General features: G+C 42.3%; 1 protein-coding gene across 9 annotated transcripts; it reads left to right on the forward strand.

Moving 5' to 3' along the window:
* The first annotated feature begins 7 nt into the window (after window positions 1-7).
* LOC112576500 lies at window positions 8-25,701 on the forward strand. 9 transcript variants are annotated; one of them, XM_025258983.1, is made up of 48 exons: window positions 8-51; window positions 1,112-1,529; window positions 2,299-2,372; window positions 3,777-3,919; window positions 4,728-4,799; window positions 5,010-5,075; window positions 5,586-5,645; window positions 5,977-6,051; window positions 6,410-6,496; window positions 7,525-7,581; window positions 7,859-7,918; window positions 8,488-8,607; window positions 8,821-8,916; window positions 9,236-9,295; window positions 9,562-9,621; window positions 9,883-9,963; window positions 10,580-10,666; window positions 11,140-11,202; window positions 11,637-11,696; window positions 11,888-11,992; window positions 12,310-12,387; window positions 12,847-12,906; window positions 13,228-13,521; window positions 13,711-13,894; window positions 14,140-14,243; window positions 14,740-14,911; window positions 15,247-15,362; window positions 15,522-15,702; window positions 16,207-16,322; window positions 16,605-16,785; window positions 17,339-17,454; window positions 17,721-17,901; window positions 18,242-18,357; window positions 18,734-18,914; window positions 19,022-19,137; window positions 19,709-19,889; window positions 20,289-20,395; window positions 20,750-20,930; window positions 21,309-21,424; window positions 21,801-21,981; window positions 22,310-22,425; window positions 22,805-22,985; window positions 23,156-23,274; window positions 23,402-23,585; window positions 23,791-23,963; window positions 24,563-24,643; window positions 24,999-25,118; window positions 25,296-25,701. In XM_025258983.1, the coding sequence occupies exons 3-48, from the start codon at window positions 2,333-2,335 to the stop codon at window positions 25,338-25,340; spliced, it is 5,373 nt and encodes a 1,790-aa protein (XP_025114768.1). In that variant the 5' UTR covers window positions 8-51; window positions 1,112-1,529; window positions 2,299-2,332; the 3' UTR covers window positions 25,341-25,701. The 9 variants fall into 9 exon arrangements, with proteins under 9 accessions (XP_025114768.1, XP_025114839.1, XP_025114795.1 ...); XM_025258993.1 differs by lacking the exon at window positions 8-51 and having other exon boundaries at window positions 924-1,584; XM_025259010.1 differs by lacking the exons at window positions 8-51; window positions 21,801-21,981; window positions 22,310-22,425 and having other exon boundaries at window positions 920-1,529.
* The last annotated feature ends 401 nt before the right edge of the window (window positions 25,702-26,102 follow it).

Here is a 26,102-nt window from a genome sequence, read left to right on the forward strand (position 1 = left end):
CGCCTATTGCAGTCGGCAACACGCCGCACGTTGAATAAAAAGGAGGCAAAGGTCACTTGATATTTATTTTAATTGTTTTATTTTTATTCTTCAAGAGCATTGCTATTCATTTTGAATTTATCATTGAAATCAATCGGATTTTCGAAATTGTTGATTCGATTTACTGAAAGTGTTAGTCAAGTGCTGTACGTTTCTGTGAATGTACACAAACATATGAAGGTGTATCTGTATAATTATGTATTCGTTGCCTCTCCCCCTTTTCTCTCTTTCCAAAAAGGTGCAATCATCGCAAACGAATGCATTTCAGATCTCTGTATACGCTGACTCAAATTGTTCTCTTAAAATTTTGGGCTTGTTTTCTTCGATCCGTGTATTCCGCTTTTTCGAAAACTTCATTTAATTCCTTATGTCTTCGTGTCTCTTTGAGTCAGGTTCAAAAACTCATTTCTTTCGCTAGCTTATCCGATATCGTGTAATAGGTATGTTGGTTAGTTTCATTTTCCCTTCACTTTTCAACCACGTCTAGTCTTGCGTTTTACTTTTTATTGACCTGTTTTTAGTTTATCCCTATTCATTTTTAAACCACTGTTTATGCATTAATATGTTGCTACATTAAAACCTAGGGTAGGTTTGAGCACAGACTTATATAAGATATTAGTTCGTGGTTTGAGCTCATTCCGTCTCGAGTTACTGAGCTACACTGATCGAAAAGGAGTGCTTACATAAGTTGGTCAAGCGATATTTTGCGAGAGAGGCTAAGTTACAGTGCCTTTGTGTTGTACACAAGAGGAGAAGGAAGTCGAGTATACGTAACTTGTTAGTGAACACGTGATGTTTGTGTGAGTGTGCGTATTGCTGTCTGTGATTGTGTGTGTTGCTCTGTAAACCAGACTCGAACTAGTGCATGACTATGTAGTTTGATAGTAATTTGATACAGTAGTGTGATATATTAGGTGGATTCAGTAGCTTGATAGTAGTTTATGTCGAGAGCACTGCGCGCATATGTGTGTGTTTTCGTGCGCACTTGCCCTGTGTGGTCTGTGTTGGTCTCCGAGTTCGCGTGTATTTATTTTTGTTTTACAACAGAAAGTTTCTTTTCACGATTCTCCAGCGTCAGCTATAAACTCAAACAGTCGAAGCAGAGCATAAAAAGCATTTGAGCAACGTATGTGTGACTGTAGACATTGCCATGCAGTGAGAGACGAAGCTGGGTCCCCGGAACATCACAGTGTTCTTCATCGGAAACCCAGACTTGACATCGTAGACACGCCCGCTCATTGTCCTGTCCAGTAGGGTCGACATATGACAGCAGCTCTGCCATCACGACCTGACCCTGCGAATGACGTCACGATGGTACTCGGGACACTACTGAGCCGCCAGGTGGCGATGGGATCGTTATCGGCGACGTGATAACACGTGAAGGCTCCGATCGGCATTTACCTGCACGCAGTCGAACCTGCGTGCGATACTAAAGAGCCACCGCAGGGTTAGGACAACAGGTATTTCCTCTGAGCCGCCGTGAACATCAGGTGAGCAGTGTGATTGTTGGTTTCAGCGAACTTTTACAAGCAAACATAAATATAAGTAAGTTTCATTCTTAGCAACATCCCTGTTTCAGTAGTTCTTATAATCCATTGTACACTTGAGAATCGTGTAGTCCTCTCATCCCTGGGATGAGGGAATGAAAAGCTAGAAACATTTCAGCTGCAGCCTGGTGTTTAGTAGATCAGAAACAATTCATAACATAAGAGTGATATTTTTTCTGAGGGATCTAATATACTCGAACCATTGCCAGAAACCATTTTTGTGCCATCTCAGTAACCCATCGCGGAAACATTTTAAGCACCGTTTTGGCGAGCAGCCATATTGTCAGTATTTCCCGTTGTGATTATGGCTCCCTTTGTTGTTTTCGACGAGGATTACCTGACCGCCCCAAGCCCCACCACCCCAATCTTTGCTTCCTCCACAGTGACTGACCAGAGTCAAGAGTTCAATGGGTGTTCACAGTGGGGAGCACAGGTTGTGAAAAGTTTTCACTGGCCATCAGGGGCACATTATTTCCTTTCGCGTACCTGACAGACTCACCAAATGAAAGCTTGATGTATCACAGAAGTTTTTAAAAAAGTTTCAATGAAATATAGCATCGAAGTTGAAGCTTGATACACCACAGATGTTTTTAAAAACCCTCAGTGAAATATACCATAAAAAGTGGAGCTTGATATAACACAGGGGTGAGAAACGGGGTTTAAAGTACAGGTAAAAACTGATTAATAACAACGGACAATCTTTTCTTAACAGGACTGAGCTCAGATACCGATAAGTCACCTTCAAGATGAGACCTCTGCTCATCCTAGCGGCTTTGCTGGCAACAGGTAACAATAGGTTGTTTTACTCTTCATGATGCCATGTATGGTATTGTTTGTACGTGTGTATATGAATGTATTATGGAGCTTTGATTATATCGTATGTACGAGAGGATGCTGTTCATATATGGAGATGGATGTAGTTTAACTTACAGATCGTCATCCATATCCAAGCGACGACAATGACGATGATATTGATAGTGGTCGTCGTGATATAATTAATGATGTTGACTGATTAAGAGAAAGAGATGAAGAAAAAGAGATACACAAACGATAAGACAATAAACAATTCGAGAGATTTGTATCAGCATACAAACAGAAGCCATACACTATAATGACTGTTATTCATAAGAATGTCTCTTCTCAACCCTGATGTTGTATCAGGCTAATCAGGGTTACTGATACACACAATAGCTAGTCACGAGTATGGTGTCAGCTATTTCTAAGGCGGACTTTTGACTTGTCAGGTGGGATAAGAGAGATACAGTCCTAATGAGATAATATTTGTGTTCGTGTGTGCGTGTTGGTGTGTGTGAGACAGACAGACAGACAGACAGACATAGCTAAAGAATACTTAGGTCAACGTGCATTCTCTTCTAAGCAGGCATCATTGATGCTGATGTTGGAGAAAGTGATGTGTAATGTCGGAATGTTGAAGGGTGAGCCCACCAAGCATTCCAATTTTGTCAGATATGTAATTCGAGACACGTTTACAAACGTGGATGTCCAACTTATCCTCTGACCTCCCAGCTATGTTTATATCTGCACCAGCAAGATGACCCTGCTTGGTCTCTGGCTCATAGCTACTCTAAGGAAAGCCTTCGAGGTAGTCTTATGCACGGTCCACAAACCAGACGACCGGAGGTTTCCTTCGGCAATGCTGACCATAGACTGAATGAGAGGCTTGCGTTGTAGATATCCACATCCACATTCAAGGAGACTGTCATTGACACATTTGAGGACAGCTCATTAGGAGATGAACGTTTCTGACACGTTGTGATGAAGAGTACAGGCAATGAAAAAACAAACAATGTTGCACAAGAAGTGACACCATCCCGGCACTTACAAGCGGAAAATTCTCTCTATTATGTCAGAGGCATTTAAGACCACCATACCAAGTTGTTGACAGTGTCAAGAAATCGAAACAAGGCAACCCGGCGTCAACATGTCAAGAATAAACGAGTGTCATGACAGTGAGCTTAGTTGTTAGTGTGATGACATTGAGCTTAGTTGTTGGTGTCATGACACTGAGCTTAGTTGTTGGTGTCATGACACTGAGCTTAGTTGTTGGTGTCATGACACTGAGCTTAGTTGTTGGTGTCATGACACTGAGCTTAGTTGTTGGTGTCATGACACTGAGCTTAGTTCTTAGTGTCATGACAATGATCTAATGTGTATTCCTGCCACTGACAGCACATGGCGCGGCGCTGGGCTCCGACAAGTGCACGTGGGGCCCGGCCTACTGGTGCAGCAGCGTGACGGCTGCGGGGAGGTGCAGCGCCTTCGCCCACTGCATGCAGGGTGTGTGGGGCAAGACACTGGCGGACTTTCTGCAGGTGTGTTCGTGGATTGTGTGCGTGCACGCGTGTGTGTTTTAGTGTAATATCAGTGGATACTAGCAAACTATATCCTTCCATCCCACCCGTCAGGTCATCCATCTATTAATGACCACTGAACATTTGTTTGTTCTGTTGTTTATTTTGTCAACACGGTCAAATCGGAAAGAAAGGAAACCTCAGTGTTTGCGGTTTTGTGCTAAGAAGCGCGCGACTACCGTCCTTGGGAATGAAGATCGGGTAAAAGAGTTATAAACAGTCTCAGTATGAACTATTATTTTGGAATCTTTGACTAAATTTCTGTAAACTTTATTTTTAAGGTACATTGCTACATTGTCCCATGAGCTCTTAGTGGTTCACCACGTCTAGGGCGCAGATTGTAAAAGGAGTCCATTCCTTTCCTTCCATTACCTGTTACCTCCCCTGATTAATGTAGGTAGTAGTATACCGAATGGACAGGGGAAGTAATCCACTCACGAGCCCCAAAGTAGTACCTTTACAGTTAGAACATCTTCCTCGTCGGTCAAGTAGGCATAAATTTTAGACTGTACATGTTGAAGTGAGTTGTAAAGACATAAACACATCAACAACTATACATTGCATTAAAACATTTGACAAGCGTGCATCACAGTTTCTCTGATATTTATTCTCTTCTTCTCTCTTTCTCGCGCACACAAACACATAAGCAGACACAATGTGCAGACGTACAGTAGGTACACGCATTCCCGCTTTTCTTGTAGACAGCTTATAGTAGTCAGTCATGTCTCTGTCTCACCCTGTTCAAGCATAGAAACTTTTCTCATTACAGACAGAAACATGCACGACAAGTGTGAACAAAGTACAACTCGCCCGGCGGCTCCTGGTTACCAAAAACGAAAAGGTAAGTGTGTGTGTGTGTGAGAGAGAGAGAGGAAGTGGGGTACGTGTGGATATGGGATGGGGATGGTGATAGTGGTGGTGGTGGCTTTTGGGAGAGACATTATTTTGCGAATCTGTAATTAAAGAGGTGATGTCTTCTCTCCACGATGTCAGAAACAATGTGTCTGTGAAGAAATGTAGACTAAGAGTTGCTCACTTGCATGTTTGTCAGGATTCGGCAACCCAGATTTTGACCTCGCTCTGCACCCTCGTCACCGATTCAGAGAGGCGGAAAGAGGTGAGGCTCCTTGTAATCTGAACTAACTACTGAGCATCCAAACATTCGTCTGTGTTTAAACTTCGTTAGTGGGTGCACGAGTGCACGATGTTATCTCTTGTGGCTGAAGTTGTTGTCAAGTAGACTTCTCTTGTTATAACTGTTCTCTTTAAATCAGAGCTTGGCATTTTGACATTTTCAACAATACTTAATGATCATTTCTGAGATAATTATGTAAGTCTTGTATCTACCCACACCTTATGAAGAAGCTAATCAGACATTGTATTCAGTATAACTTTCTAAAAATAAATGTAGAAGCAAAATATTTACCTTTAAAAATTAAAAAAGTAATCATTGATACATGTTAACATACGTTGTAATTATGCAATAATTTTCTAAGCTCTACGTATAACCCCGAGATTAAGGCTATAGTGATTACATCTTCATTACATGATATGTTCATTACATGTGACATATGCTCATTACACTGGGCATGTTCATTGTATGTTACACAAGATATTTATTTTTCAGTGCAAGGAGATGGTTGTGACCTACCTGCCGCTGGCACTGGAGTTGTTGACAAGCAGCTTGGTGAGACTGCAACAAACATGGAATGCTTTACACAAAAAACTGAGATAGCGCGTGCTTTAAAGGTCGCAAGTGTTGGTTGAGGTGGACAAAGGAAATCAAACCAGTGGTCTTAAAGACTTAAATACAATGGAAGAAACACAAATATTTTCCTCTTGAAATAAAAATCCGTACGTGTTGGTATCTGTTAGATGTCTAATATAAATATGATTTTATGGGTAAGGCTTCAACGATTAGTCCGGATTCATAGAATAAGGAAAGAAAGAAGGAAACAAATAAACTAATGTGTAAGTGTCCTGGCATACCACACACTGTGCTTGTATATTTTTTTCAGAAAGACGACCAAGTGGCCTGGGTATTGGGATTATGTGAGCCGGCCGGGAGAGATGTAGCACCCGTTAAATACCAGGTAAAGGTGTCAGCTTACATCAGTACTTCACTGACCAGATGCAATGTGTTATATATTGACAGTCACTGTATTCGCTTTATTTGATTGGCACAGAAGGAAAAAAAAAACACGACCAGATGACAGCCATGACTTCAAAGTAGGCGACTCGAGTACTGATCGAGTACAGTATCAACAAATGTTAATCTGCATTCCGTTAATAAAAAATAAATGGCTAGTTGTTTTCATGTGTCAAGAAGTGTCTATCTGTGCATTACTCGCAAAGATAAACAATTAATAATGTTTTGTAGTTTCGACACCTGTCTACTTGTATATTGCTGTTTTGGTCTGGAAGTTACAGACCCTGATGTATGTTTTGCAGCCATCCGCCGAGGAAACACGTTGCAAAAACTGTTACACTTTCGTCACCGACATCACTGCTCGGCTTGGAAAGGATGGAGGCGAGAAGGTTTGTCTTCCAGTTTAGTGCCGGTAGTTTATTGGAGAAACAAACCCACCTGCATGTTGACTAGCGCCATATATGTCTACATGCCGCCAGATGCTGACAGGTGTCATGTAAGACGGCAGTATACTGACAAGTGTCATGTAAGACGGCAGTATACTGACAAGTGTCATGTAAGACGGCAGTATACTGACAAATGTCATGTAAGACGACAGTATACTGACAGGTGTCATGTAAGACGGCAGTATACTGACAAATGTCATGTAAGACGACAGTATACTGACAGGTGTCATGTAAGACGACAGTATACTGACACATGTCATGTAAGACGGCAGTATACTGACAAATGTCATGTAAGACGACAGTATACTGACAGGTGTCATGTAAGACGACAGTATACTGACACATGTCATGTAAGACGGCAGTATACTGACAAATGTCATGTAAGACGACAGTATACTGACAGGTGTCATGTAAGACGGCAGTATACTGACAAATGTCATGTAAGACGACAGTATACTGACAGGTGTCATGTAAGACGGCAGTATACTGACAAATGTCATGTAAGACGACAGTATACTGACAAGTGTCATGTCAGACGGCAGTATACTGACAGGTGTCATGTAAGACGGCAGTATACTGACAGGTGTCATGTAAGACGACAGTATACTGACAAGTGTCATGTCAGACGTGTGTCGCACCAACTGAGCCTTCTATCATTGTAGCAAATTGTAACAAACGACAGATTAGATCACCATGTCTGTGAAGTCTGACATGCGGCCATATCTGGCTAGTCTTGGTCGAGAAAAAAAAATTTAGTCAGTGGATAAAATATGAGCTGTTTAGCTGACTTACTGCTACGCCTTACTCATGCAACCAGCACCAAGAGACGACCTGAAGGATTTGATGAATATGTCACACATTCATAGAGGTGGTTAGAGAGCTGTAGATTGAAGGATGCGTGTTTGAAAGAAAGGGTGAATGGGTGAGCAGGCATATGGAAAAATTTCAGATTGCTTTTCCTGTCTGTGCAGCTTCAGGGGATCTTGAAAAGCACCATCTGCAGTGAGATGGCCGACATGGCACCTGTGGTGAGCTTCCTACTACTTATCATATTACTATGTTTGTTCCAGATGAGATACATTTACAGTACTTAGATCATATTCAAGCCCACATTATCCTAAACATCACTGTAAATATCACCTGCTTTAGATCGCCATAAACAAGAGCATGTCTCAGTGCACGAGCTCGTCACTCTAGTGTCAAACAGACGAGATGTAGACTGCGTATAAGCCTTGACAGTTTGCACTTTGAATGTCCTCAACATATGTATTTAAATTTGAGTAATTGTTTTCTTGCTCCCGACAGTGTAAACTTTTGGTGGAGAACACAATTCCCGATCTTCTTAGCGAGATTGCCAACGAAGCTGTAAGTACATTAATTGTATTAAAAAAACTCTTATTCAAAATATAAATTTATTAAATTAGAAGTGTTTAGTGCATTCTGGTACGTGCTACTTAACTCATGTCTTACCCATTAGCAACTGATTAAATAACAAACTGCTAGGTTCACACCAGACAGGACTTGTTTTTGATGTCATTGAGAAACCTTTAATAATAATAATTTTTTTATTGATAGCTATGTATATAGGCGATTTGTTTATAAGCTTTATTTTTGTCTAGAAGCATAGCAATTAGTGTTTAACTGACTACTTTAACTGATAACTCATCTTTTCAAAGCGACGACAACTCACCTGACTGAAGTGAAATGAAACAAGAAAGGCAACTTTTGAATAAGAACATTTCAGCGATCTGTCATTTCAATGAATGAGTGAATAAATTCAGGGACTACTTTAATTTAGCAATATTGACTTGTGGGATGAGATATAATTTTATTACTAAGGCATAATGAGGCTTCAATCAACATGTGTCTTTATATGATGGACAATGATAGTCAATGGAGTCAGTCCTCTGTAAATGTAATGTTTCAACTTGAAGCAACCTGGAGATATATGTCGTCTGGCTGATTTCTGCTCCAATCGCGGAGAGGAGCCCAAGTTCCGGCAACTGTTCAAGAAAACATTCCGAAAGCTGTCTACCATCATTTCTGTAGTGAAGGTAAGTTCAAATGGTGTGAGAGCACAATGTCTGTCGCCAGCTCGGGCTTTGTTGTAGGCTCGGAGCTTTTTAAATATTTAGAATATGTGATAACGGACTCTTCAAAGGATTGAGATCGCTTTCTTTCGCATTTTATTTGCCGATTTTGTTTTGATCTATATGACAGAACCGATGACTGGGCTTGTGTTACAAAAATATTTTTTTTAATTTTAGGCGAAGATTCATGATATTGAAGGACGAGTGGAGTGCTATGAATGCCAGAAGGTCGTGACCTCCGTGAAGAACTTTGGAAAAGACTCGCCCCTTCGTGTAAGTAATTTTGGGGAAGACAGACAGACAGACAGACAGACAGACAGACAGACAGACAGACAGACAGACAGACAGACAGACAGACAGACAGACAGACACGCTCTCTCTTTCTCTCTCTCTCACACACACACAAACGCAGTCAGACCCACCCACTCACACACATCAACCCACCACATATATATATATACACACACACACACAGCCCCACACACGGAATAAAAAAAGTATAAGTGTTTAAAACATAAAAGTGCATTTTTATTTTAAAAAACTTAAAACTAGAAAAAGCCATTTTTTAAGATGTGAACTCTGATTTTTACAGTCAAGCGTCGAAAACGCATTCATGAAGTTGTGCATGTACGAAGGCCTGGACACAGAAGAGGTAAGTTGATTGTCAAATCAGTTTTTCTAAGTACAATAGGAGATCAATAATTGTCATGACCTTTGACCTACTGTAACTGTCTAATGTAAGTGACAAAGTGCTTCTCTTTACTGCTGTAAAATGATGTGAACTTAGGAGTATTTATGTGCTTGTTTCTAAAGGACTTGAGCATTTACTGACTGTACTGTTAAAAAAGGAGTTGTAGGTAGAGATTGGTCACGAGTCATGATGTGTGTCTTGAATATGGTGTTTTTAATTTTTTAAAGTGTGGCGACCTTTCGTGGGGGCTGTTCTCTCAGCTGGACATGTTTCTGTACGAAAACCTGGTGAGTGTTGATTATGCAACTCCTGGTAACTTTCTAGTAATTTGTGGGATGCGGTGTTATATGCAAACTTTACTTATATATATCAACTTATCTACTTATATATTTACTTATATATATCTACTATATTTACTTATATATATGACTTATATGTCACCCCCAAGTTCTGATTCTTCTACCCCCACCCTGTACCCTCCCTCATGCTTGTGTATATGCTGTCTGTTGGTCAGAGCAAGCACACTCCTATACTCTTTCTACTTTCAGGAGCCTTCCTCTTTCTGCAGCCAAGAGTTCGAGTGCATCGACTCTGATCTTGTCCCTCCTCCGTCCGTTGAGGATGCTCAGGTGTGTGTACAACTTCTTTCAGAACTCGTAAATCTTGGATGTAGCATGTCACTTCACAAAAATGCGAAACAAATTAAAAAACCCCCAACAAACCAAAGACACGAATTCCCAAACGGAACATAAACCTTCAACACTGGTTAATCTAACTTTTTTTTTCTCAACAAGTTGTAGAAACGTAGATGTACAACTAATAAAACAGGTAGGACTTGGAAGCGAGTGGGTTTTTACCAGACACAAAACATCCATGACACTTCTTGTGTCCTCTCTTAAACTTACTGGAAATGAGCTCAGCGAGTAACTGTACAAGCAAAAGAATAGTTTAGTGTTGGAAGCAAAATACATAGAACATGGCTTGTCCGCTTTTTATTACAACATATATTTCCTTAAAAGGCTGCTTAGATACATGTTCGTTGGGACAATCTTTGGCAAATAAAGACGAGTCTCTCTGAATTAAATGAACAGAGGACTGTTAGTTTTGTGACTTGTAATATTGTGTCCAGACCAAGATGACCCTATACTTGTAAAAAAAGCACAAAACAAAACAGAAATGGTAAGTTGAATTAAAAAGAATCATATGCTGTGGTTATTAGCTAAGTATTTGCTTGTACTGCCCCAGACACCAGTGTACGAGTCTAGTAGCTGCTCAGATTGTGAGAAATTCTATTCGGACATCAGTGCCATCCTCCACGATGAAGATTCTGTCGTATGTACTTTTATTGATCTTACTGTTGAAATTGTATTATATAACTCTGTATGTAACGACTGTCTTTATTTGTGTATTTTTTATTGATTGTTTTATCTTTGAAAGTAGATGCTCAGGTTTCATGGCACATAAGCTTGAAAGGTTAAATATGAAGGGTTAGATATTGCATAATAGCACGATCGCTTTCTCCCATCATGTATTTCACTCTTTCATCTATTAGCTCTAACTTGCATTTCTGTCTGCCTATCACACACACTGTCTGTTTCACACACAGTCTGTCTCTTTATCCACGCAGACACCCACACACGAAATACACTAATTCTTTTCTCTCTCTCTCTCAAACACACACACGCTCGCACATACACACACGTCCAAGTCCCTGAACAGTATTCCCACCGCACAGTTAAAAAAAAGAAAAAAAGAAAAAGAAAACCAGCATTGTGTTTTTTTAAACACTTGTCATCCTGTTTCAGACCCGAACAGTCGCTTTTGCGAAAAAGACTTTGTGTCAGAATGTCGGATCTCTACAGTACGAGGTATGCTCATTATACTTCCATCCATCCATCCATCCATATATCAATACATATACTTCTTCGAAGAATCTCATAACTAGGACAGTTGAACAGAAAAAGCTCTCCATTTTGTATATTATTAGTTTTCACAGACTGGATAACATGTGAGCTGGTATAGATGGATCAAAACATATTTTATTGGCATTTAAGGCTTAAAGTTCTTGTTCGTAGTCTAGTCAGAGTGCTTCTATACCACCTATTGCTTATCACAGAGAAATATTTTGTGCCTGCATGTTATCTTTGAATGAGAGGAACCATATTTTGTGTCTTCCTCCGCAGAAGAGAAGAAAGAGTGAGAGAAATAGTAAGAAAGAGTGAGGAGAGAATGAAAGAGAGAGTGAAGGGGAAGGGAAGTCACGAAGAGCATTTGATCATGTCCTCCAACTTGTTTTGAACAGTGCAATGCCATGGTGGACAGACTTCTTCCGGTGCTGCTTGGCTACATCAGCAACTCATTTGTAAGTACAGCGCCATCTGCTACACCAGAAGCCTGTTTCAGTTGATTAGATGTACTGCCAAGACACTTGTAAAAATATGGTAACCTTGGTGAAATGTATGTGTGACCCCACTACTGAACACAGAGTTAGTTAGAATATGAGGATGTTTGGAGCAAATTGATAAATAAATTGACTCTGACATACTATTTCAGACGCCTGCATCATTTTGCGGTAGTATGGCCATGTGCAGCCCAGGTCTCTCACCAAAGTTTGATATCATGAAAGTTGTCAACTTAGTGCCGACAGATGTAGGGAAGGTAAGTGAGAGAATATTGTACTTACACATACAGGACTGTGTGTGGGCTTGAAATAAGTGTGTGTGAGCATGAGTACAAGTGAATGAAGAGGGCAGGTGTGGGAAAAGAGAGGGGGGAAAGTGAGAGATAGAGGGAGGAGGGAGTGAAAGGAGGCAGAGGAATATAGCGATTATGATGATGGAAAGACAATAAGACTTCACAGAGGGAGCTGAATGAGGCAAGGCAATGGGGAAACTTGGAGTAATCGGGAAGAGGGATTGGAAGCAGAAAGAAGTAAGACACAGAAGTGACCGGAAGTATGTGCATTTTTCCAAAAGGTCGGTGACATCAAATGTGAAGAGTGCATGGCGATCGTGGGCTTCCTCCAAAATCTCGACAGGGATGCTGAAGTTCAGGTGTGTGTTATGTGATGTATTTTAACTCAAAAAGCCGAACTTTCACCTGCTTACAAAAGTGTATTTTTAACGGCTTGGTATGCTTTAATAAGATGATATTTGCACCAGTCATCACGGTAGGAATTATTTCAGTCGAACTTTTGTTGCGTGACATAGTTTGGTATCAGTTCACTCAAATATGTGATTGTCATTACTTAGCTGACAGCCTACACAGTTCATCAAAATCTGAATCATAGTTTGCTGGTGAGCTTTTCTAGTCTGGTACTTTGTGAGGTTTTGACACCTGTGAAACCCGTTTGTATACAAAATCATTTACCAGCTTTGTAAAACTCACAACTTGGAAATTTTCAACCATTCATATTTGTCAGCTGTAACTTTACCTATACTCTCCGTGGCTTTACATTTTTTGTCAATCTGCCTGAATATTTTTTATTAATGATACATCTTACCTTTGAACAGACAGCAGTGAGAAAACTTTTTAACGACACCTGTGCGCTACTGGGACAAGAGGCCAAACAGGTGAGTGAGTGCTGGCGCTTACCTACACTCTTCCTGTAACAGTTTCATTCTTTAACCACCTAACTGAATTAAGAATTAATGTGTCTATTACTTTGCTTTTTTATATGTCACTATCCTACTATTTCCACACAATGATTCACTTGCACTCCTTTGCTTGTGGCAGTTTTAATGCAGGGTAAGTGTCGATATACCTGACTCTCTCATATAATCAACCTATTCGGAACCAGACAATGGTAAGTTAAGGTTCAATGTATATTTTCTACAGTTAGCACTTCAAACGGCTGGTAAAGCTAGAATATGATTTTGTGTAATTTTTTGCAGTGCCAGGCACTGGCAGCTCAGTACGCACCCCAGCTCTTTGAAATTATTGCCAGCGAACTGGACCCAGAAAGCGTGTGTGACCTCTTCTTGCACTGCTTCAAGTCCTCTGTGGAGGATGACCGCGGAGAAGATGTGGTTGAGACCAACGCAGTCGTTGTGGAGGTTGACCCACACGCTGACGTCCAGCAGTCAAACGCCGTGAGTGCAGAGGTCAAGGCGTCCATCGTCGATTGTGACATCTGTCGATTTGCCTTAGAAGTCGTCGAGGCAATTGTCAGTCGCAACCGCACTGAGGTAAAGAGAATCTTGTCTCAAGGGAAATAAAATAAATAAAAATGGATTTTATCGGGGTGAACTTGTGCTATACTGGTTTCATGACAGGTGTGGATGACCCTCTGCATTTTGTCCGTCCCCTTCCTCCTGTCATATGTGTTGCTGATATTTTTGGTTTGCTTCAAAAAATTGTTTCCATTGTCGGTGCAGCAAAGTCTGGTGGAAGCCTTGCAGCAGGTCTGCAGCTTGCTGACTCCCTCCGCACGTCCACAATGCGAGCAGTTCATCAACAACTACATGCCGACTCTGATCCGCCTGCTGCTGCAGGAGCTGGACCCCGAGGTCATCTGCAACGAACTGCAACTGTGCAACGAGACTGACAACAAGGTTCCGGGTATGTCTGTCTCTTGGTCCTTAAACTGTTAAAGGGAAAAATCCTGTCTGCGCATTATATTTTATTTTCTTGTGGAGTAGGACATGTTGAGTCTGGACAGGCTTTATCTTAGAGATGATTAGATAAAAGGATGCGATGATGAGGAAAAAGTATCGACAGGTCAGCCAAAAGATCAGATATGCATTACACGTTGTAACTGGCGACTGACATCAAAGACACTGTTTCTTTGTTGTTGTTTACTGCAGAGACCGCTCATCTCCAGGCCGCGTCCATCGGGTCCATCGAGTGCGAGGTGTGCGAGCTGGTCTTGGGCGCCATCGACAGCGTGCTGGACGGCAACAGGACTTTAGTAAGTGGCTCAGTGAGTGGCTGGTGGTTAGTGGGGGAATCAAGAAAAGTATGAGATCCTGATCGTCCGCAGCGAAAATTTCATTTGATTTCTATCAAGGTTGCATGAATGCATGCTGGCACAAACTTCCACAGGAATGAAATAACATTTCTGTAACAGGCTGTTGGACTAGTTCTTTACTACACAATTCAATCGACTTACTCGAGTTTACTCGAATTGAATGGTTGTCTTTATCGTGAACCTGAAGATACCAGGCATTCTGGAATGTTCGGAAAATGTCTCAGCTGCAGGCCTTGTTCTAAGCTTTTTTTTCCTAAAAAATACTATAGTCTGCGCGCGTGAACTATTTCTGTCTTTTCACACACACACGCATACCTATTTGTACACCTACCATTATGTTTTTGCTTCTGATCACTGCGAATGAGTACATAGCAACATACAACTTTGAAAAGTACTTTTATCTGATATGAGCAATATTTGTATGTTTTGTTTTTAGGCAGCCATCGAAAAAGTTCTGGGCGAAATCTGCTCCATTTTGCCTGCCACCATCCGTGCCCAGTGTGTGTCCTTTGTCAGTGAGTACGGCCCTGCGGTGATGGAGCTGCTGGCTGATGAACTGGACCCTCAGGTCGTCTGCATCAAGATTGGGCTCTGCAACCAGGCTCAAGGTAATCATACCTTGTCTACCTTTTAGTCTGAGGTGGAAGAATTCAAGAAATTTCACGACAGCACTTAGAAAAACATTAATACAATTAATACAAATAATACAAATAGAAAAACTTCAAATTACCACCATTAGCAAACCCTGACTACGCTACCTCAAGCTCTCAGGAATACTGAACTTGAGCTCCTGAGTTATTGTCTAGTATCCACTGACTGGCTGTGCACTAACTATTGACTTGTGTACTAATGACTGACTTGTGTGCTAACTGATGATAAACATTAGCTTCACCGGCTGAGTACTATTGACTCAGTGAGCATCATCTACTCGCGCTGTCCACAGTCAAGCAGCTTCTGGAAGCTGAGGACAAGCGCAGGCCACAGGCGACACCCGTCTGCGAGCTGTGCAACCAGGTGATGCAGCTGATCGAAACCTTCCTGCAGCAAAACCGCACCGAGGTGGGTAGTTCTGGCAGCAATAAGAATGTCAGTCTTCACCACTTGTCCTTAAACTTTGTGAGCGTGAGTTCGATGTGAGCAGAGAGAGAGAGAATGTGTGTGTGTGCGCGCGCCTGTGAACGACTTCCAGTTCACTTTGTCGTTCTCTCACTCCGGCAGGAGACAGTGACAAAGGCTCTGCAGCAAGTGTGCAGCTTCTTCCCTGACACCATCAGTACCGAGTGCCGCCAGTTCGTGGGCCGTTACAGCCAGGAGGTCATCAACCTCCTCCTGCAAGACCTCAACGCCACGGACATCTGCAAGAAGCTTGGGTTGTGCAGCGACACGCGGCCTGTGACAGGTACGTGTCCATGGCAACCACAGCGAGGCTGTACAGGTGACGGTTGTCGCCAGCCAGTGGTTCACAGTTCACATCCTCGGCGGATATCAGCACATCTTTATAATGGTGGATTAAGTAGGAATAATAACTTCTGTCGAGAAGAGGCTGGTCCAGTGGTTAGAGAAAGAGCGTCCAAACCCGAGGGAGTGCTTACTAGTTGATTCGATACCCGTGTTACTGAGCTACTTTTTCCTTCAGTGGAACCAGCTGTGGAATGGGTACCTGAGTTGAGAGCACTGGGGAAGTAAGAGAGAGAGAGAGCGAGAGAGAGAGAGATTAGCTGATAAATTTTATGAGCACTTTTTATGTACGGACATCAAATACGGACGCGCCAGGCAACGCCCCTTATACCTTTCTATGGTCTGGAGCTATAGTCATATCTGTCAGAGACAATGGGATGAAATTTGAAGCTATAAGCCTAGTCTAAGATTTTTTGTCAGGTAATCGTTGTTGTTCTGTCCACAGGGAAGGAACTGACCACAACAGCAGGCGACAAGAAGCCTTCAGCGGGTCCTATCTGTGACCTGTGTAAACAGGTCTTGCAAACCTTGGACAGCCTGCTGGAGAAAAACCGCACAGTGGTAAGTTTTACTCATCTGATGGTCAACTGCCGCCATCTGCTCTACAAATGGTTTAGTAAAATGCAGTAGCAATCTACCTTTCTAGGTTCGACATTTGGATACTGCAGACCACTTCACAGAAGTCGCTGAAAGCTTTTCTATTGTACTTCGTATGAATCCGCGGAGAGTGTCGAGTGTTTGAAGTGAGTGTTGTTATATTTATCTGCTGTCTAGGAGATGTGAGATTGCATTTCAGTATCGACCCATAATGCTTAGGATTGTGACATACTTTCTTGTTTTCAGGATGACATTGAGAAGGCGTTGGACAGGGTGTGCAAATTGTTTCCCGCTACGATCTCCTCCCAGTGTCGCCAGCTTGTCGGTCAGTATGCTCCTCAGATCATCGAGTACATCGCTGAAGAACTGAAGCCCGAGGAAATTTGCAGCCTGCTGGGACTTTGTAGTCAGGGCAACGGGGCACAAGGTGAGGATGTGGAGGTCTCATTGTGAAGACACGCAGGGTTTAAAATTCCTCTTATTTATGGAAGATGTGTACTGTTAAAAGCCGAATCTCGTCTGCTAAGGCGAGACCTTAGAGAGAGCCTGAAATATTTGTAGACACAGAAGTGTCGGTTACATAAATATCTTAAATATGATCACACAATGTTTTGTGTTTTTGTCATCTACCATTGAGCTAAGTATCATTAAACTTATACGGCTACATATTACCTATATAGAGACCTGCACTTTTACAAAAGTATTCATGGTAAATAAGTTAGTTCTTTATTCTGATATCCTGATGAGATAGCAGAGATTGTGCTAAATAAACACAAAAATTAAAATAAATGTATTGCCAATAAACAGCTTACCATTTTTGTTTAAGTGCCATGAGTGGCGTCTATGGCAGACGACTGAATAACATTTAAGGTTTTGTCTCTACAGATAAAAATTATTTAAAAAAGTTATCTCATTTTGTGATATTTATTTAAATTTTTTGTGTCATGTCTTGTTTGGACGCAAATGCACTCTGTCCACAGAAACAAAGCCAGTCGCAACCATTGGAGAAGAGAAACCCTCTGCAGGTCCCATCTGTGACCTGTGTAAGGAGGTCTTGCAGACCGTGGACAGCCTTCTAGAGAAAAACCGCACAGTGGTAAGTTTTGTGCTGTCTGCTCTGCAAATAGTTTGGTAACATGTGAGAAAAGTCTACCTTTCTAGGTTGGACATACAGGTATCGCAGACCACTTCAGAGAAGTCTCTCAAAGGTTTTCCTTTGCACTGCGAATGCCTCTTTGGAAAGTGTCACTTTCGTTTTACGCGAGTGTTGTTATATTTTTCTGATGTGCTTGAGATGTAAGATCGCATCTCAATATCCACCCATAATGCTAAGGCTGTGACATTTTGTTTGTTTGTTTTCAGGACGACATAGAGAAGGCGTTGGACCAGGTGTGCAGATTGTTTCCCGCCACGATTTCCTCCCAGTGCCGCCAGCTTGTTGCTCAGTATGCTCCTCAGATCATCGAGTACATCGCTGATGAACTGAAGCCCGAGGAAATTTGCAGCCTGCTGGGACTTTGTAGTCAGGGCAAGAAAGTGCAGGGTAGGAAACATTATTTCAATGCCAACAGTTCGTTAGGAAACCTGTGCAGCTTCCAGCACATGAATATTCACAAGCCGACACCTGACATTTGGAGGGAACAGTTTGTGCTTTGTCCTGATGAGTTGATGATTGCTGTGACAGTTGTACACCATGAAAACACAGACACACTTGTACCTTTAAACACAAGATTGAGACATGTGTAGTGAGTGTATATGTTGTCATATAATAGCTTTTCAGTTAATAGTCTTTCGCTATCTCGAGATAACTAGTGTTTTGGGATGAAGAGAGGAGTGGGGGAGGAATAGTTTCAGTTGTCATCTGCATTCTACACTGTCCTCAGGGAAGGAACTAACCACAGCAACAGATGAGCAGAAACCAGCAGCTGGCCCCATTTGCGATCTGTGTAAAGAGGTCTTACAAGCGGTGGACAGTCTGCTAGAGAAGAACCGCACAGTGGTAAGAATCGGTCGTCTGACAGACCTTTCAGTCGCTCACAACTCGCGTACAAAATAATAAATAAATAACAAAGTTAAAGGTAAATACATAGGTAATAAATTGACGGAGAACAAAAGACAAAAAAAGAAAATGAGAGAAAATGAACAATGTATTGTTTTTTACCCAGAACTTTCCATCTCCACTATGTCATGTAAAATATGCCATCGATACGGAAACAGTTTTTAGTGTTTAGGATTTTCTGTCCATGCACCCGTCACTTTGTCAATGTTTGTGTATTTGTTAATTCTATTTTACTTTGTTTTCACGATGACACAAACTTTGTGCGATTCATTGACTTTAAGAGGGAGGTCCTACCATGGTGTCACTCTTTGTACAGGATGACATAGAGAAGGCGCTTGACCAGGTGTGCAGATTGTTTCCTGCCACGATTTCCTCCCAGTGTCGCCAGCTTGTCGGTCAGTATGCTCCTCAGATCATCGAGTACATCACTGAAGAACTGAAGCCCGAGGAAATCTGCAGCCTGCTGGGACTTTGTAGTCAGGGCAACAGGGACCAAGGTGAGAGTGTGGAGGTCTCAGTCTGAAGTTTACAATCGGGTTAAGTTTCCTCAGGCCTACACAACGGGGAGAGAGAGAGATTTGACATCAATGTATTCTGTCTTCAGAGGCAAAGCCAGTGATGGAGGAAGGCAAACCGAAGCTATCAGCTGGTCCCATCTGCGAGTTGTGCAAAGTGGTCTTGACAACACTGGACAGTCTGGTAGAGAAGAACAGCACAGTGGTCAGTACCGTAAGCCGACCATGAGGGATGATCACAGCTCACTTCAAGCCTTTATAAGTTTTATCATGCTCAGTTTATTTTTGATTAAGCTCGTTCTGCTGTTGATGATTAGTGATCATAATAAGTTAGCAACATGCGCTGCATTGCTAGTTCCAAGTTTCAAGAATATTCATTCTCAAAGCTTTAAGTTTTAAATTCTAGACAGCAACAGAAGTGTGACAGCTGAAAGGGTTAACCCCAAACACCGCGCTCTGTAGATTATGGGGTTGGCTGGGTGCTCACATATGGAGAATTTGTTTTATCTTTTTTTATATATATAAAAAATGATTTTTTGACTTTATTTCCGACATGATGTTTGTTTGTCCACTTATTTAAGACGTGATGTTCGTTTTGTTCATCCTGCCTTCTTTCATCAGAGAAATTGTTTATGACAGTTGACGACAATGAAGTATTCTGCTAGCGAACGGAGGTAGTCTACATTACATTTTGTGTTTGCTGGATGACTAGCAGCAAGGGGTAGACGGTTACCTGACATGGCCCTCAGTGCTAACATTGTGACTTTGTTGTGCAGGATGACATCCAGAAGGGTTTGGACAAGGTGTGCAGCTTGTTCCCTGGCACGATCGCATCCCAGTGTCGCCAGCTTGTTGCTCAGTACTCTCCTGAGATCGTCCAGCTGCTTCTTCAGCAGCTTAACCCCTCCGATATTTGCCTGATACTGGATCTGTGCACCAAAGCCGGAAATGTACAGAGTAAGTCTTATCTGAGTCTCGGTATCATCATCATCATCGTCATTATTATCGTCATCATCATCGCTATCATCATCACTTTAATTTTTTGCTTGAACTTCTTACCCTGTGAAAATATGTGGCATGCTCTTTATATGGGCGTCAAGGAGTTGAATATTTTCAAATAGTTAACGATATGCATCTGGTCGAGAATGTCCTCGATGGCGCTATACATAGAAAGACAGGCAGTCGCAGAAAGATAAAAGTTTCAAACATCGCCCGCAGATGCCACGTGACTTTAAACACAAAGAAGCCCATACAGACAATAATGGACTTGCTCTTTTCCCTGCCACATTAAAGCAGATACAAGATAAAAGATAAAATCTGAAAGAATCTGACATGTCTCCACTTACCTGTCCTCAGACGAGGCCGCCGTAGGTGAGCTCAAACCATCAGCAGGCCCCATCTGTGATCTGTGTAAAGAGGTGTTGCAAAAAGTGGACACTCTGCTAGAGAAAAATCGCACAGTGGTAAGTTTTATGGTGAACTGCCATCAGCTCCTGTGGGGGTTGAGAAAATGACTTGTAAGATACTCTTCTGTCGTCATGGTAATTTGCACTTTACGAGTCAATTACTTTTACTTTTAGAAACCTAAAGGAAGCAAGAAAGAATATTTACTCTTTACAAAGAATATTTACTCTTTTTGTTTGCATTTAATTTGTTTCCATTTTTTTTCAAACTTGTCGCATTTTGAACAAATTTGATTGTCCACATGATCTGATATTATTGAGGGATGTTCGCTAAAAGACATCAAGCACACGAAACATGTCTCAGCTATATATCTACCAACCAGTCATGAGATTTAATTATAAATTACTGTGCAGGATGACATAGAGAAGGCATTGGACCAGGTGTGCAGGTTGTTTCCAGCATCTATCGCCTCCCAGTGTCGTCAGCTCGTGGCTCAGTATGCTCCAGCTTTAATCGACCTCATCGTGGAAGAACTGCAGCCTGACGAAATCTGTAGTCTGTTGAAACTTTGCAGCCAGAGCAACAAAGCAGCAGGTGAGAAGATGTTTTAAAGCTGATAGTTTGTTCGGAGGTGTGTTCATCTCCTAGTGAACTAATTTTCACTAGAAAGCACTTGTCCTTTGGAGTGAACAGTTTTCGATTCCTCTGGATGCGTTTATTGTCAGTTACTAGAGTTATCCGCCATCCTCTGTACAACCGTACAGACAAACTCGACACATCCAGACAAACTCGCAAGTGTTCATCAACTTGTCTCTTTTCCTGTGGATCAGACATCCGCAATGCATTTTGTAATTTACCTGAAGACACCTTGAGGTTTTTTTTGCCGTGTCCAGGTTCGCGTTCTTTTGATGTGAATGGCGAGGAGAAAGGATAATACCCTCAGTTGTCACGTGGTTTTTATAATGTCCACAGGAAGGGAGCTGATCACAATAAACAGTGAGCAGAAACTATCAGCAGGTCCCATCTGCGATCTGTGTAAACAGGTCTTGCAAACCTTGGACAGCCTTCTGGAAAAAAACCGCACAGTGGTAAGTGAGACCATCCTTCAGTGGACTGAGTAGATAGAGAGAAGAAATGCAAGAGCTTTCACCTTGTGAGACACTCTTTCGTCACCTGTTAAAATAATTTGGACTGGACAGTCGAAACTCAACAGTTTAGGAAAGACTATTTACCGTACACACACTTCTTGCGTTTATTTATTTCTTCTTTCTATGGTTCTGCTGATTTCGTTCTTTGCGCATTTCAAACAACTTTAATTGTCCACGTGACCTGACATTTTGGAAGTATTTTTGATGCCTTATCTGTGGTAGTTATTTTGTTGTCAGAGATCAGGCTCTCGAGGAATATGTCTGTTAAATACAGCTACCTACTAGGTGTTGAGTATGTCTTTATTTGTTTACTTAGGATGACATAGAGAAGGCGTTGGACCAGGTGTGCAGATTGTTTCCTGCTACGATCGCCTCCCAGTGTCGCCAGCTTGTTGGTCAGTATGCTCCTCAGATCATCGAGTACATCGCTGATGAACTGAAGCCCGAGGAAATTTGCAGCCTGCTGAAACTTTGTAGTCAGGGCAAGAAAGTGCAGGGTAGGAAACATTATTTCAATGCCAACAGTTTGTTAGGAAACCTGTGCAGCTTCCAGCACATGAATATTCACAAGCCGACACCTGACATTTGGAGGGAACAGTTTGTCATCTTGAGTTGATGATTGCTGTGACAGTTGTACACCATGAAAACACAGACATACTTGTACCTTTAAACACAGGAGTCAGACTTGTGTAGTGAGTGTATCTGTTGTTAATAGCTTTTCAGTTAATAGTCTTTCGCTATCTCGAGATGCTCGTGTTTTGGGATGAAGAGAGGAGTGTGGGAGTAATAGTTTCAGTTGTCATCTGCATTCTACACTGTCCTCAGGGAAGGAACTAACCACAGCAGCAGATGAGCAGAAACCAGCAGCTGGCCCCATTTGCGATCTGTGTAAAGAGGTCTTACAAGCGGTGGACAGTCTGCTAGAGAAAAACCGCACAGTGGTAAGAATCGGTCGTCTGACAGACCTTTCAGTCGCTCACAACTCGCGTACAAAATAATAAATAAATAACAAAGTTAAAGGTAAATACATAGGTAATAAATGGACAGAGAACAAAAAAAGAGAAAAAAAGAAAATGGGATAAAATGAACAATATATTGTTTTTTACCTAGAACTTTCCATCTCCACTGTGTCATGTAAAATATGCCATCGCTACGGAAACAGTTTTTAGTATTTCGGCTTTTCTGTCCATGCACTCATCACTTTGTCAATGTTTGTGTATTTGTTAATTCTATTTTACTTTGTTTTCACGATGACACAAACTTTGTGCGATTAATTGACTTTAAGAGGGAGGTCCTACCATGGTGTCACTCTTTGTACAGGATGACATAGAGAAGGCGTTGGACCAGGTGTGCAGATTGTTTCCTGCCACGATTTCCTCCCAGTGTCGCCAGCTTGTCGGTCAGTATGCTCCTCAGATCATCGAGTACATCGCTGAAGAACTGAAGCCCGAGGAAATCTGCAGCCTGCTGGGACTTTGTAGTCAGGGACACAATGAACTCGGTGGGTAACTTGGCCTCACTCCTCCTCAAAACACAAACATTTCTCTGTCTCCACATTCGGAATAGCTCCAGTCTTTGTCAACTTACTGTATTCCATCTGGTGGTGGGCTTGGGAGCGTTGTTAGCGCTGACGTCACAACCCCATAATTTCACGCGTGTTCTGTTTCTCAGCTTCAGTGCCAACTCCCGAGCCAAAGATGGTGGCCAAAATTGAAGATGATTTTGAGTGCGCCTTATGCCAGTTGGTCATCAGTGAGGTCAACAAATTGCTAGGCAACAACAGGACAGAGGTGAGCTGACCAGAGTCACGTGACTGTGACTGCCTGTCCCCTTACTCCCCCGCCACAAAAAAATTACCCTTACGATGTGGTGCTCTTTTGAACTATGACCTCTGAACTGCGCGTTTTCCCTCTGCAGACCGCCATCATCAAAGCCGTGGAGACAGTGTGTGACCTGATGTCTGGAGACCTGAAGCTGCAGTGCCAGTCCGAGGTGCAGAACTACGGTCCAGCCGTCATTGACCTCCTACAGCACCTGGATGACCCCGAGACTGTTTGCCAGGCCATCAAGTTCTGCCTACCCAAGCTTCCACTGGCGGCCGGTTTGTAACATCCGGTTGTTTAACGTGTACAGCCTTGCCAGGGACTTCTTTGGACAGACTGATCTTTAGCCAGTAGTTTTCTGTTTTCTGTTGTCTGTACATCATAGTAAGTAATTTGTCAACTCGTACCTTGCTTTCGAACTGAACTGTTTACAGTGTACTACAATCTGCTTCATTTTTGCGTTTATCTGTCGTGTCCTCTCAGGTCGTGAAGTCGAGACCCAGGCAGTAGCGGTGCGGGAGGGGGAACTGTGTCTGATCTGTGACACCCTTCTCAACTATGTGGAGGAAGGTTTGAACCAGCAGGCCACCGTAGAGGAGGTCGAGAAACTTCTCAACGATGTCTGCAAGCTTTTCCCGACTGACCTCACCAGCGAGGTGATCTCTCTCTCCCCCACCTCTCTCTCTCTCGTTCTTTCTCTCCGGACCAAGCGGTCACGTGCCGACATTTGTTTCCTCTAAACCAGTTTCAGATCTCATGTCGGGGAAGCTTGAGGAAAAGCAGTGTAACAAGAATTGCAGTTCTAACATTGTTTTAGCTCATAAAGCAAAGTTGGAGACAAGACTACTTAAGTTTAAAACATAAAAAACAAGATTTGATAAAGAGTACTATTTCAAAACCTATGACAGGCATATTCGAAGAAACTTACTCTGTGGATGTAGGTTGCTGTATTTGTTTGATATCAAGGTAACATGTCTTCGGTGAACCAACACGGCCTTTAAGACATTGTTGTAGGCTTTTGTCAAAGAAAACATTAATATTTCACTAAGATGAAGATATTTGTGGACATCAAAGAGATATACACACGCGCACACACAAAAGAACACGCATACCTACACTACAGGTAGCCTCACTATCTAGAAAGCTTATAATTGTTAAATGAAGACAAGACCAAAGGTTGATAACTCTGCTTTTAGTATACTCTCCCCTTCATTACATTAATGTAGTATGATGTTTGATTTTTAATATTTGGCAGTGCTCCCTGCTGGTCCAGCAGTTTACTCCCCTCATCATGCAGCTGTTGGCTGAGGAGGTGAACCCTAAGGCTATCTGTGAGGTCAGTTGTACTTGGAGACAAGGTCCGACACTTGTGTAGTCAGATTTGAACCGGAACTTAAAACATCCCACGCTTGAATGCACAATGTGCCAAACTCTGTCAGATGTCTATTTAAAGTTATCTATCAGGATGCAGCAGTTGAAGATTTGGTCAACTGTGTGTGTGGGAAGGGGGATAGGAGCTAGGCAAAGTGACTCGTGTTGGTATGTGTTGATGTCTGATGTATTCTACCAGTCAGGGGTCAACAAACCTATTTACTATTGAGGAATGCGATGTGCGAGAGTGCAGTGAGCCTGCGCGGTCACTCTCCCACCTCCTGTGACCTGACTGCTTTTGTTTCATTTGACTTTTGCAGACCATCAAGCTGTGTCCGAGCCCTAATTCCACCTCACACCCAAAGTTTCTTGGACTTGACCCTTGCACTTTCGGTCCCGCCTACTGGTGCGCCAAGCTAGAGAACGCCGAGGAGTGTGGAGTAAGTCTAGTAATCTAGTGTGTACAGGAGTAGTTCTCTAGTCCGTACAGGTGTAGTTCTCTAGTCTGTACAGGTGTAGTTCTCTAGTCAGTACAGGTGTAGTTTTAAAATAAAACACTATTGATGCAGGAGATGTGGAGTATGGGTGTTTACTTATCAGCGACGTGGATGTTGCAGGTTGTGGAGCGGTGTGTAAAGGACCATGGCCTTGTCATCAATTAACCAAACTATTGTAAATTTCTCCGAACAAGAGACATGAAAAGAGAATTCACAAGTGCCAAACGCTTCTTCAGCTCGCATTACAACCTGTGTATCGCAGTACCACAGGTATCATCTCACCTTTGCCATTGCTCAGGCGTGTGCCTACCACGTGACATTGTTCTTCGCTCTGCGCCGCGTGTTGTTAGTCCGAGCACTCGCTCACCTGAGGTCGCTAAGATGTCAGCCCGGGTACAGGTGACTGTGACAGTCACGTGACACTACATTCCATCAGCAGACTATGCTTAGTGTGACTATGTTTTGTATTTTACCACGACCATGTCTTGTCATTTTTATTTTCGTGATTAAACTTGGGGACTCTTCAGCTGACTTTTGTGTGTTCGCGAGAGAATCGCACGCAGTAGTGAGTGATTATATGTGTGTGCGGCTCTGGAGGTTGTAAGGGCAGGTGTGTCTGTGTGTTTGCGTGTGTGTTGATGCTTGTGCACACACGTCACACGCACAGGTGTCGACTCGGGTTGTGACGACTCGTTCACCAGCCACCCTCGAGCTTCACCCTGTCCACCCCTTTGTTATATGATCAGACATGGCACGACAGTATTACAACTGGTAACTAGTAACGAACCCCTGACAATATCAAGTTGGCAAACAGCTTCTGTAGCTTTAAAACCACGAAGCAGACTATTGAGTTAGCATGTGTCAGGTGCTATAATCTTATAATGAATAAGACTTACTAGAACTTTTTATTGCTTCGCATGATCTTAT

Source organism: Pomacea canaliculata, linkage group LG1, assembly GCF_003073045.1.
Source record: "Pomacea canaliculata isolate SZHN2017 linkage group LG1, ASM307304v1, whole genome shotgun sequence".
Taxonomy (NCBI): Eukaryota; Metazoa; Mollusca; class Gastropoda; order Architaenioglossa; family Ampullariidae; genus Pomacea; species Pomacea canaliculata.

Bases quoted from the DNA above. Each gene is read 5' to 3' on its own strand.
- LOC112576500 (XM_025258983.1), top strand. From the start codon at position 2,333: ATGAGACCTCTGCTCATCCTAGCGGCTTTGCTGGCAACAG. The intron at 9,296-9,561 runs GTAAGTTGATTG...AATTTTTTAAAG, and splicing joins AAGGCCTGGACACAGAAGAG to TGTGGCGACCTTTCGTGGGG. The intron at 9,964-10,579 runs GTGTGTGTACAA...GTACTGCCCCAG, and splicing joins CGTCCGTTGAGGATGCTCAG to ACACCAGTGTACGAGTCTAG.